Source organism: Peromyscus eremicus, chromosome 2 (assembly GCF_949786415.1).
Source record: "Peromyscus eremicus chromosome 2, PerEre_H2_v1, whole genome shotgun sequence".
In the NCBI taxonomy this organism is placed as follows: domain Eukaryota; kingdom Metazoa; phylum Chordata; class Mammalia; order Rodentia; family Cricetidae; genus Peromyscus; species Peromyscus eremicus.
The window spans coordinates 67,502,988-67,516,170 of NC_081417.1; the positions used below are offsets into that span (position 1 = coordinate 67,502,988).

The 13,183-nt window shown below is 39.4% G+C and overlaps 1 protein-coding gene across 2 annotated transcripts in view; it reads left to right on the forward strand.

Moving 5' to 3' along the window:
- Tgfbr1 (transforming growth factor beta receptor 1) overlaps positions 1–13,183 on the forward strand; it is a 63,100-nt gene that overhangs the window by 32,427 nt on the left and 17,490 nt on the right. The window contains exons 2-4 of one of the 2 annotated variants that reach the window (XM_059254321.1): positions 287–532; positions 4,793–5,035; positions 11,895–12,125. In XM_059254321.1, the coding sequence (XP_059110304.1) occupies positions 287–532; positions 4,793–5,035; positions 11,895–12,125 (720 nt within the window). The remainder of the gene's footprint in view (positions 1–286; positions 533–4,792; positions 5,036–11,894; positions 12,126–13,183) is intronic. The other variant, XM_059254320.1, reaches the window with a different exon arrangement.

The following is a 13,183-nucleotide window of genomic DNA, read 5'->3' on the forward strand; positions in this document are numbered from 1 at the left end:
CTTGCCTTATCTAGATGAAATTATGTATAATTCTTTTCTAGGAAGCAGATTTGGGGAAGGTAAAAGCCTAGGTTGAAATTTCACTAAATTACCTAGGCTTCTATATATATATGTGTGTGTGTGTGTGTGATTCTTCGACATTCTAAGAGTAATAAAAGTTTGTTATTTGAGCAGTACGTAAGTTGTGTTATAATAGATCAAAACTGTATTAACAGTGTAAATGTTAAACTTTTAAACTAAACCTTGGGATTCTTTTTCCTAATAAAATTTTGTTCTCTTTCTCCAGCATTACAGTGTTTCTGCCACCTCTGTACAAAAGATAATTTTACCTGTGAGACGGATGGTCTCTGTTTTGTCTCAGTCACAGAGACCACAGATAAAGTTATACACAATAGTATGTGTATAGCTGAAATCGACCTAATTCCTCGAGACAGGCCATTTGTTTGTGCGCCATCTTCCAAAACTGGGGCTGTTACGACAACATATTGCTGCAATCAGGACCACTGCAATAAAATAGAACTCCCAACTACAGGTAAGTTGTTGTATTAGCACCCCTATCTTTCCTTCAGGGTGCTAAAAGAAAGCTTCTAGACTGTCTACAAATTTAGAACTGCAAGGGTTTGCAGAAGTCATCAAGCTCATCTTGTTGAAGGTAGAGGCAAAAAGTGACCTGTCCACAGTTATATGAGTAGCTAGGATCTTGACTCCTGGGTTTGTGTTGTTAGAGAAAGCAGTGCTAGGAGACTCAGTGAGATCTGCTACACGGGAGTAGCCTCTGCAAAGTGAATTCTAGAATCTCATAGGGCAGCATGTCCTTAAGTTTTCCCCTACCTTGTCCTCAGAGTGAATTTCTCATTCCTTGTACAGTGTACCTACATCTTAACGCAATCCAATCAACAAGCCTTTTAATGGGCAGAAATCAAGTGCACTGAACAGTCTAGATGTTTTTATTTTATGATTTTTTTTACCTTGTTTATGATCTGTATGATGTGATACCATGTACTCAATACTTTTTTTTAAAGGTCCTGGAAGGGCTAGAAAGAAGGCTCAGCAGTTATGAGTACTTGTTACTCTTCCAGAGGACCCAGACTTGATTTCCAGCACCCATATGGTGCCTCAGAACTGTCTATGACTCGAGTTCATGTGATCTGATGCCCACTTCTGACCTCCTCAAGCACGTCTTGCATGTCGTACACAAACATACATGTATATAGGCAAAACACCCATACACATGAAAGAATAGTAAATGGTGCTGATAGAGCCAGTAACTTTAAGATTCTGAATTAAATAGAAATTTGCCACTTTCTCCAAGTCCTAGATTCTTACTTTAATAGTCAAAGGAATATAAAATGCGAGAAAACCTATATTAATGCTAGCAGAATTAATGGAAGAATGAATGCCAGAACAAGGAAGGAAAGAAGGATGGAAGGAAGGAAGGAAGGAAGGAAGGAAGGAAGGAAGGAAGGAAGGAAGGAAAGAAAGAAAAGTAAAGGCATGGTGGCACACACCTTTAAACCCAGAACTCAAGGGGGCAGAAGCAAGAAGATCTCTTGAGTTTGAGGCCAGCTGGGGCTACATAGTAAGGCCTGGTGTCTCTGTCTGTCTGTCTCTGTCTCTGACTGTCTGTCTCTGTCTCTCTCTGTCTCTGTGTGTGTGTGTGTGTGTGTGTGTGTGTGTGTTTAATCAAACATTGAATTTGCATCTTGATGTTTAGACACAATAAACCCTAGAGCTACAGGAATACTTCTACTTTGTTAAAAAAAGAAAAAAAACTTCTGTTGCTGTTGTTGTCAGTTTTTGCCTGCTTGTTTGAGTCAAGAGTCCCTTGTAATCCAGTACTTATTTAGAGATGAACATCCAAAGGTTGAACTCTGACCTCCACATCTCCTGCAGCGTGTGTGTGTGTGTGTGTGTGTGTGTGTGTGTGTGTGTGTGTGTGTGTGTGTGTGTATGACACCAGACTAGTAAAAATCCTGTGCTTGCCTTCAGTATAAAACTAGGGATGAGCTGGGCAGTGGTGGCGTACACCTTTAGTCTCAGCACTTGGGAGGCAGAGCCAGGCGGATCTCTGTGAGTTTGAGGCCAGCCTGGGCTACAGAGCATGATCCAGGAAAGGCACCAAAACTACACAGAGAAACCCTGTCTCAAAAAAACTAAAAAAAAAAAAGCTAGGGATGAGTTGCTACAGGAGCAAATGTTAGATTCTCCTTTCAGGAGCACCTCGTTCCAGTCCTCAGGGTAAACCCTGGTGCTCAGGTGCTCACTGTGACTGGCCCAGTGCTCAGAGCTCATGTTGACTAAAGTAGGAGGCACACCTGTAGCTCAGGAAAGAGGCACAGAAGGGAGACAGCCTTCCTCAGAGTTTTAGCAAGCTAATGAAGCTCTCTGTGGTTAGACTCTGTGGCTCTACCAGCCTGTAATTTCTCGGTGACATTTATATGGGCATCTATAGTTATAATATGGCAAAGAAAATGGTGATTCCTGAATTTTCTCGTTTCTATTGTTTGAACTTGAAATATTTAAGTGGAAATTTATAGAACCCTATGGAGAACTCACCTCATTTCTCCTCATTTCTAATTCCAGTTAGCAAGCAGCAAAACTGTAGCAAAGGAAAAGAGTCAGTGCTTCAGAAGATGTAGCCTAGATGGATAAGTTCAGTTAGATGGCCTCCTATGCTATAAGCTACCACTTGTTAGCAAAGAACTTTTAGTTTTCAGTTATTAACTATAAATGAGAAAATTAAACCATTATTAATGATTACTTCAAGAGAACCACTTGCTGTACAAATAGATTTGATGAGAGGTTGAAGATAGAGCTAGGTAATCCAAAATACTTACTAGAAATCCAGAAAATGACAGACTACAGAAAATATTAATCAAGATTAATGAAATACTTAAAATTATTAAAATTCATTTTCTTTAAAAAAATTTTAAACTGTAATTATTTATGTGTGTGCATGAGTCTGCATGTGCTCTGTGTGTGTGCGGCTAGGAAGAGTATTTACAGCTGACTCATACACACTGTACTAGGAGAGCTCTTGAAACACAGGAGACCAGACTCTGTTACCTATTGGGTCAGCTCTTATGGAGGAAGTCCTCAAGCCCTGCCAGTTGCTACTTTCCAGCCTCCTACCATGTCTTCTCTCTGAGTGGGTACACTGTATCCAGTGTACACATGAGTGTATCCATAGGAACTGTACATGGTTGTGTGAGGGAGAGGTGCAGGCACTGGTGTGTTTAATCAAATAGAAGATGGATTTTTTTTTCACTAAGTATTTTTAACATTTATTTATTTGTTTATTTTGTATATGTGTGCTGGTGTACATGTGCCACAGTGTGTATGTGTGCGCATGCATGCGCACATGTCAGAGGACACCTTGTAGGAGTTGGTTTTCTCCTTTGTGGTTCCTGGGGATTGAACTGAGGTTATCAGACTCAGTAACAGACATTTTTCCCTACAAGCCACCTTGCCAGCCCAGTATAGTTTTTAAGCATGGGAAAAAAAGTGTCAGTGCATTTAACACGGGTTACCTAAAAAGGAAGAAAATGTTCAGATTTTCCACTTTATTCAAGTATCAGGGGGAAGTGAAATATTGGTTGCCGCCAAAATTCTTAAAGTAATCCAAGACTTTTCATATACAAAGGTAACAGCTGTCTTCAGGTAACTAATTAAATATGCAGTATATAAAGATTTAAGTACTCTTTCTGAAAGAAATTGCTAGAAATAGAATTCTGTATGATAAGTTAATCGAAATGAAGATGTAAAGAATGAAAAATATTGGTAAATGCCAAAAAATTATGATTAATATACTTTTAAGTACTATATTTGAGATTATAATATCACATTCTCCCTTTCCTTTCGTCCCTCCAAACCCTCTCATAAATTTTCCTTGATCTCTCTTTTAAATTCATGGCCTCCTTTTTTTAGTTGTTGACACATATATGTGGTTATTAATGTGTTTTTGAAATGAGCAAAAATTAATTTATTAAGAGTTTAAGAAAATAATTGGTATGTAATTAAAAATACAGTTAGCAAAAATAGTTTAGAAAGAATGTGTATGTACAAACTATTGTAAAAAGAAGGGCTTTTAATCCCAGTGCTAGAAGGCAGAGGTTGGAGAATCCCAAGTTTGAGGCCAGCCTGGATGACCTACATGGTAAAACTCTGTCTCACAAAAAAAGGGGTGGGAGGGTTTAAAAATAAAAATAAATAAATGAATAAATAACTAGAATAAAAAAAAACAAAAGTAAACAAGGAAGTGTTTTGGTTTTTAAAAGTTGATGAAAATGTATATATTAAAATATGAGCCTTTGCAAGATCATGAGGAAATACATAATTTGTAAAAGCTGTATATTTTCCCCCTTGCTATAAACCTGCTGTAGACTTGGAATAAGAAGATAAGACCAAAGTGCTTTATAAAAACCGAGTTGTTGGAAGTTGTTTCAAATGATTGGTTCCTTTACTAGTTTATCTGAGGTGACAAATGAGGAGGGAGGTCTAAGGTGCTGGTTAGCTGATCAACCCAGTGATGGTTTAGAAGATGGGTTGGGGATGCACAGGAAGAGTAAGAGGGAACTGACAGAGCTGAAGGTCCAAAGGGGAGGGGGCAGGAGAGAAGGTAAGATGGGGAGAGAGAGGACGGAATGGGGAGCTTGTTCTGGCCTTGAGCCCTGTGTGATGAGGCTCTAGGACTAAGTGATAGCCGTGAACACTGGGGAAAATATGGAGGGTTTGGAAAATGTGGGTACCACCTACAGTGTTTTTGTTCTTGTTGATGTTTGTTTCATTTGAGGACCTTTTTCAGAAAAGCAGTCCCCTGGCCTCGGTCCTGTGGAGCTGGCCGCTGTCATTGCTGGTCCAGTCTGCTTCGTCTGCATTGCACTTATGCTGATGGTCTATATCTGCCACAACCGCACTGTCATTCATCATCGAGTGCCAAATGAAGAAGATCCATCCCTAGATCGCCCCTTCATTTCAGAGGGCACCACCCTAAAAGATTTAATTTATGATATGACAACATCAGGATCTGGATCAGGTGATGTCAATGTTTACCTTTTCTTAAGAAATCTTAATAAATCACTTTGGCCAATTTATTTAATTAGCTGGTTGGGGTATTTGGCTTAATATGTTAAAACTTTGAGATAGTGTGAATGCTGTTCTAGATTGCAGCCTAATGAAGGTTGTTGAACTTGGTGTCTGTCTGACTACATAGTTTAGTGTAGGTAAGTTGGAGATTGCTTTTCCCATTGAAACAAGTAAGTCACTTACACAGTTGTACAAACTTCAGAGCATCCTCTCCTATAGAATGATAGTTGGCTTTTCTGAGCTTGGGAGGTAGAAAGTAGGACACTTTTTGTTTGTTCGTTTGTTTGATTTTGGGGTTTTTTTGAGACAAAGTTTCTCTGTATAGTTTTGGCTGGTCTTGGAACTCTTTCTATAGACCAGACTGACCTCGAACTCACAAATTTGCCTGCCCTACCCAAGTGCTGAGATTAAAGGCCGGCACCACCACTACCCAGCTAGGACACCATTTTTATAAAGATAGAGCTGCCATTAAGAGATGCAGTTACCATTTTGCAGTTCTGGGACTGTTCGCCTGGAATTTGGAAGGCTATTTGCCATTTTAATAGTATGAAATTGTTATTTTAACGCAAAATTGTGTGTGTGTGTGTGTGTGTGTTGCATGTATATTGCGTGTGTGCACCTGCCTGCCTGCTAGCCACGGTGTACATGTGGAGGTCAGAGGACAGCTTGTAGGATTTAGGCCTCTCCTCCACCATGTGGATCCTGGGGAACAAACTCAGGTTTCAGGCTTAGTGGCAAATACCTTCATCCACTGAGTCAGTGGCCGGTCCAGTTTATTGTCTATTTTTAAAATTAAACTATCGCATTTTAGTAACTTTTTACATTTAAAGAAAATTTAAAAATAGTAGTTCTGTTAGTGAATGGACTGTGATGTTAGCTTTTCTCAGTTTTGTTTGTTGATTTTTGTGAACTCAGAAATAAACTGGCTAATTGCCAGAATCATCCTGAGATAGATTTTTGCATAATAGTATTTTACTTTTAAACCAAAGGGAATTATGTTTTGTTTTTTCTTGCCTGTAGTTTGGAAGAAGACTAAGGGAAGTGTGTCTGCTTTACAGATTTGGAATGTGTGGCTAGTGTATGTGTGGCTAGTAATCAACAGGTCTAGATTCTGATACAAGCTCTGATTTTGGTCAGTCTATTTCCTCTTTGGGCTTCTGTTTCCTTATAGAAATATAGAACAGATACTTTTGGTAAAAATGCTTAAAAGTGGTTTACTGAGGTCTTGAATGTGGCATACTATCATTTGAAAACTATTGATCAGTTTCAAATAAGGGCTAAATTTGTGGCCATAATGAAGATTTGGAAACAAAAATCTGGCTGATTTTAAAAGAAATGATACTTTAAAAAAAAGTTGAAGTAGGAGTTGTGACTGAGGAATAGTGTAGTTCTGAAGCTCAAAAACCACATTAATGCTCGGAACACATGTAATAATAGATGTCTTTACTTTAAGGAAATTAATACATAATGGTGTTATATGCATGCCTGCTCACTCATTAAGTATTTGAGGAACCTGATTCTACTATGACCTGAAGCCTTTGGTAAAAATGTGGCAATGAATATTCAGTAGTGTGTTCTTTTTCTGACTGCTAGAACAACATGGAAGCTCCCAAGCAGCCATAGGGACTCCTTAGTTAATCCCATATGAGAGTGAGGCAGTGAGAGGTTGGACTGGGCTAGAACATCTGGAGTACTGGAGATATGACACACTTTGGGAAGGAGAAGTAGACAAAAAGTATGTTAGGACTTTCCTGGTTTCTCCATTGATTCTGAGTTAATGCAAATGGTTCTTAAAGAAAAGTCTCCTCACAAGGGATCCTGGTCCATGATAAGTAGGAGACAAAGTTGCAGAAAACTAGGGTGATTACAGACTGTTAATTAGTCCTTTGGATGTGTTCTCGTATTGCTGAAGTTACATCCAGGGAAATTACAACAGCTCACAGTCACAAGCCCACTGAAAGGATTCAAGACGTTGCTATGTAGATGACAGCTGATTTCTTTCTTTCTTTTTTTCTTTTTTTTTTTGGATTTTTTGAGACAGAGTTTCTCTATGTAGTTTTAATGCCTGTCCTGGATCTCACTCTGTAGACCAGGCTGGCCTCGAACTCACAGAGATCTTCCTGGCTCTGCTCCCAAGTGCTGGGATTAAAGGCATGCACACCACCGCCTGGCCGACAGCTGATTTCTAACAGAGGTCTGTTTATTTGCCTTTGCAATGTAGCTGTGTGAATTGGAGGATGGACTTACTCTTTGTCTTTCTACTTCCCTTGTCCATCTGGGGCCATCAGGAGTTGTTCTCTTGTCTGAGAGCTTCCTGCCCCCCTCCCCCCCTCCAGACCTCTCCATCATTTGCTAGCTCTGTGACCGTGCAGCTGCTGTCTCGTGCTTGAGTTATTCCATCATTAAAGTCAAAGCAATGAGCAGTGCAAGTCATTGGATTGCTGTGAAGTCCAAATGAGACAAGGTGTGTGTGTGTGTGTGTGTGTGTGTGTGTGTGTGTGTGTGTGTGAGAGAGAGAGAGAGAGAGAGACTTAATACATTGAGTTATGTCCAGATGATAGGGAGTGGTGTTAATTGAAAAACATACTAAAGAACACTTACATAGGGCTTTTCCTGCACTGTGCAAGGAAAAAAAAAAGCTTTGTTTAGGATCTCCTTGTCTATCATAGTTTACAGTGTGCAGAATCCTCTGAACTCCAGAAAGGCAGTCTTTTTCCCTGTGTTCATATTAAAGCTTTAATGCCACTTTGTGTGTAGGACTCATACCTGTGACTATGTCCTGTCTATTCATAATTCCCTGAAAATTCTCTCACTCATTGAGGAAAAGATTAAACTGAATGTACCTTGGATTTGAATGCCCTTTGTTTTAATTAGTACTATGAGTATATTGGAGGGAAAGTTCTAGTTCTACCTTGGAAAGGTACTTTTAATTTTCAGAACTGGAAGACTGAGGACCTAAGTTACAGTACCTCTAAATTTGAAGATAACCTACTCCCTCCTGCATTAATTTTAGTTACAAGTCATACATGTGCTTGTATTTGAGCTGCAATTAGATTGTCAAGTATATGGCAGTCTCTTAGTTCAAAGTCCTTAGGGCTTGTGCAGGTGTGTGATCTTGAACACATGGTTGTTAAGGCCTAATTTCCATTATTGAATGCATGTGAAGCGTCACGTTGACATTTCCTGTCAAGCAGTTTTAAAGGTAGGGGAGATTAAAACAGAATGTAGAGATCTATGTTAGGCTTGCTTTTTTATTTTTTTTAAAAAAATAAGGTTTTATTACATTTATTATTATTGTATGTATGTTTCTTTGTGTGCACACAACACATGACATTATGTGCATGTAGAGGTTAGAAGTCAGTTTTCTCCTTCCTCCTTGTGAGAACCAGGATAGAACTCAGGTTCTTAAGCTTCAGAGCAAGCTCCCTTACTCACTGAGCTACCTTGCTAGCCTGGCTTGTTTATTTCTGTAAGGGAATTGTTACATCTTAAAAAAAAAAAAAAAAAAAAAAGCTCAAGTACTCATATGGGTTAAACCCAATATAAATAATATGAAGAATCTAAATTTGTTCTCATTTTGTATCTAGAAAGAGGAGACAAAATTTCTGCTTGTTAGCCTTAATTAATCGTTACTGTGTCTATGTCTTTGTCAGGCTTCTTCAGACTTCCGATTTATGCTTGTTTTAATTCCTCCTTCCCTCCCTACCTCCCTTCTTTTAGGTAGGTTCTCTGAGGCTCAGGCCAGCAGTCTTCCTGTCAGCCTACCAAATGCTGGGATTATAGGCCTGGACTGCCATACCTGGCTTGGCTTGCTTTTTGCTTATTACTTGCCTTCCAGATTCATCTCCTGAAATGAGCTCTTTTATGGCCCTGCTCTCTTTCTCAGAGTAGTTCATATTTTTATGTGTGTGTGTGCATGCACGCGCACTCGAGCATTTGTGTGTATGTGCATGAGTGCTATGTGTGTATAGTGCTCTTAGAGACCAAAAGAGGGCATCAGGTTCCCTGGAGCTGAAGTTAGAGGTGGTGATGAGTGTTGGGAACACCCACCTTGACATGGATGGGTATTGAGAACTGAACTCACATCCTCTGAAAGAGTAGCAAGTGTTACCTTAATCATTGAGCCATTTTCTCCAGCCCCTGAAATGAACTCTTTAAGATGCTTTTTAACAAACCATATGTTATTGTATGTGTGTGTTCCTGCATGTGTGGCACTGTGTGCATGTGGAGGTCAGAAGTTGACTTGAGGGAGTCAGTTCTCTCCTTCTACCATGTGGTTCCCTGAGGATCCAACTCAGGTCATCAGGATTGGCAGCAAGCATCTTTACTCACTGAACCATCTGGCCTGCCCTTAGGATACTTTCGATAGAATTTGTGGTTCTGTACAAAGTTTTAAGAAAATTTAGTAAGTCAGTATTTAGACTAAACCATATAAAATAACTGGGAATTGATTGTTTATAGTGCAAAAGCGCGCCTTGATTTAAATACGAATTTTCCATATGGATCTATTTTTGGTTGTTGTTTTTTAAAAATAGTCCTTTTAAGAGATTTAAAAATGTTTGTATGTGTATGAGTTTTTGTCTGCATGTGTATATGCACCATGTACATGCCTGGTACTCTTGGAGGTTAGAAGACAGTATCAGAGTCTCTGGAACTGCAGTTACAGTTGATTGTGAGCCACCATGTGGGTTCTGGGAACTGAACTCAGCTCCTCTGCAGTCGTGGAGCCTTCTCTCTAGCTCCTTATGGACCTGTTTTTAACTACTAGTCTCCTTGTACACAAAAGCAATGCTTTCTAATAGGACTGCTAACTGCTTTGTAGGAAGTGGAGAAAGTTGGTTAGCAAAAGAGGAAAAACCCATGTGAGGAAAGGTGGAAAAAAGTTTCTGCCTGCTGTGGGCTATAGTATTTGGATTCCTGGGTATTTCAAGTTAAGAAGCCAGAAAGGGAGTGGCTTCCTTTTACTGTCACTTTGTTTATCTAGTTAATAAGTGGCTGTCTTAGTTACTTCTAGTGCTTTTCTAGTTAAGACACCATGACCAAGGCAGTTTAAACAGTAAAGCATTGAATTTGAGGCTCACAGTTTGAGAGAGTTAAGAGTCCATGACCATCATGGTAGAGAGCATGGCAACAGGCAGATAAGCATGGTGCTAGAGCAGTAGCTAAGAGCTTACATCTTGATTCACAAGCAGAGGCAGAGAGAGCTAACTGGGAATGGCATCACTGAAGTCCTCAAAGCTCCCTCACCTGTAGTGATACACCTCTTCCAACAAGGCCACACCTCTTAATCCTCCCAAACAGTTCCATCAACTGAGACCAAATATTCAAATACATGAGCCTATGTGGGCTGTTCTTATTCAAACCACCACACTGGCTTGTGAGTGTAGATTATGAGTGACACACATTTTGTGTGTCTATAAATTACACAAGTAAGTATTAATATAGAACATAATGCACATTGGTATTTTACTTGTTAGTGTTAGTGTAATTTAAAATGACAGTTCCTGGGGTTGGTAAACTACTTTCTGTATAAGCATTGGGACCCAAATTCAACCCCCCAGAATCCATGGTAAAACACCAGCATGGTGACACAAACCCTTGTAATTCTGGCAGTGAGGAGGGCAGTCAACCTAGTCTGTTTGGTCAACCCCAGTGTGAGAAACATTCAAAAACTAAGGTGGCTGGTGCCTAAGAAGGTTGGGTTTTGGCCCTCACATACATGCATACACACATGTACCTAATATACACATAAACACACACTGCACACTCTCATGTACATACACACAATAAAACAAAGTAAAAACTAAAATAAAATGACAACTTCTTAGTGGATGAGTGAGAGATGATAAATTATTGATCCAAATATAAAACTCTTAATTGTTATAAATACTAAATTGTTGTAAATCACTAAGTGAAGTATAATTGTTTTAAAAACACATACTTTAGAATAAGACAAGGTTAACTAATTTAAAAAATACAAGTACCTTGCTGGAGTAAGTTACTTTTTACCAGTGGTTCTCAACGTGTGGGTTGTGACCTCTTTCACAGGGGTTGCCAAAGACCATCGAAAAACACAAATATTTACATTACGTTTTATAATAGTAGCAAAACTATAGTTATGAAGTAGCAATGAAAATAATTTTATGTTGGGGGTCCATCCCTACAACATGAGGAACTGTATTAAAGGGTTGCAGCATTAGGAAGGTTGAGAACCAGTGCATTTCTTTCACATACTAGTTCAGGTAGGTAGCCAGGTTCTAGCGAGTACATTCCTTGCCTTGAAATGGTTTCTGTGGCATTTTTTAATGATTTAATAAAAGTTAGGTCAGAATTTACTCCTGTTTGTTGTGTTCATGTTCTTTTTTTCCTCCTATAAGTAAAGCAGTTACTAGATTTTAAACTGTTTATCTTCTGGTGACAGCTTATCTTTTCTTCCACTTTCATTAATATCCTCTCTCATGAATGAGACTGGTACCCAAGAGATACCTTGTTTATTTCTTTATCTGCCTTTGCTGGATACTCCTGTGTAACCACTTTCTTCCTTCTCTCTTCTTTCCCCCTATCCATTAAAGGAAAAGTTCAGCTTACTTCCCCAAATCTCTAGGCAGTGGTCTCTGGATTCTTTTACTATATTTACTATTGGTTTTTCCCTTTTCATTGTTTGGGGTTGGGGGAGGCAAATGTCGTCTTTTTCCAATAAAGCAAGCCTTAAAGAGCAGTACCTGCCTCTGCGTTTGCACTGCCTGCTGTCTGTCATGTGTGAGATGTGGACTGCTGATGATTTATGCTGTACTTATTTTTGTATGTAGGTTTACCATTGCTTGTTCAGAGAACAATTGCCAGGACCATCGTGTTACAAGAAAGCATTGGCAAAGGTCGGTTTGGAGAAGTTTGGCGAGGCAAGTGGCGGGGAGAAGAAGTTGCTGTGAAGATATTCTCCTCTAGGGAAGAACGTTCGTGGTTCCGAGAGGCAGAGATTTATCAGACTGTGATGTTACGCCATGAAAACATCCTAGGATTTATAGCAGCAGACAACAAAGGTCACTGATGTTTCCTTTCGTGTGTGTGTGTGTGTGTGTGTGTGTGTGTGTGTGTATGTGTACGTGCGTGTCTGTGTACACATGTGCGCTTATGCAGGAGTGCATGAGTGTGGATGATGTTGAGTATCTCTAACAATCACTCTCCACCTAATTTTTGAGATGATGTCTCAGTGAACCTGGAACATGTCTGTTTGTCCAGACTGATTTGCTAGAAATCTCAGGGATCCATCAACCTGCCCAGCAGTGGGATTACAGGTGTGCATCACCACATCTGGAGTTTACATGGATGCTGGGAGTCTGAACTTAGATCCTCAGGCATGCATGACAGCCATGCCACCAATTGAGCCATCTTCTCAGCCCCATTTCCTTACTTCTAGTGGAATATAACAAAGTCTAGAAGAGCTTTATTTTTACAGAGATGGTTACTAAACACCATCGGATTTGGTGAGAAACAGATTTGCTTATTTTTCCGAGACAAGGTTTCTCTGTGTAGCCTTGGCTGTCCTGGAATTCACTCTGTAGACCAGGCTGGCCTCGAACTCACTCGATCTTCCTGCCCCTGCCTCCCGAGTGCTGAGATTAAGGTGTGTGCCACCACTGCCCGAACAGATATTTTTTAAAAGGTAAGATTGATTAGGTCAAATAGAATCTTTTAGAAATAGGACATTTTTAAGATTTTCTTCATGACACTATATTTTAAATATTTATTTTGTGTGCCACTGTGCACATATGGAAGTTAGAGGACAGCTTGTTATAGTCTTTTCCTTCGACCATGTGGGTTCCAGGGATTGAACTCAAGTCATCAGCATTGGATTGGCAGCCATCTTACAGGCCCATGACAGTATATTTCTAAATCTTTTATTGATTTATAAAATAGAAAAAAAACTATAAAAATGCTATATACTTCTGTTATTTTAAATCTGACCATTAGTTGAGTATAGTCATAAGATAGAAGGAAAAAACTATAAACTGGTTATTTAGAATTTGAGGTGAGATCAATAAGACATCTCAGTATAGACCAGTCCCCTCACACACACACGCACTCAATGCTGTGGTTG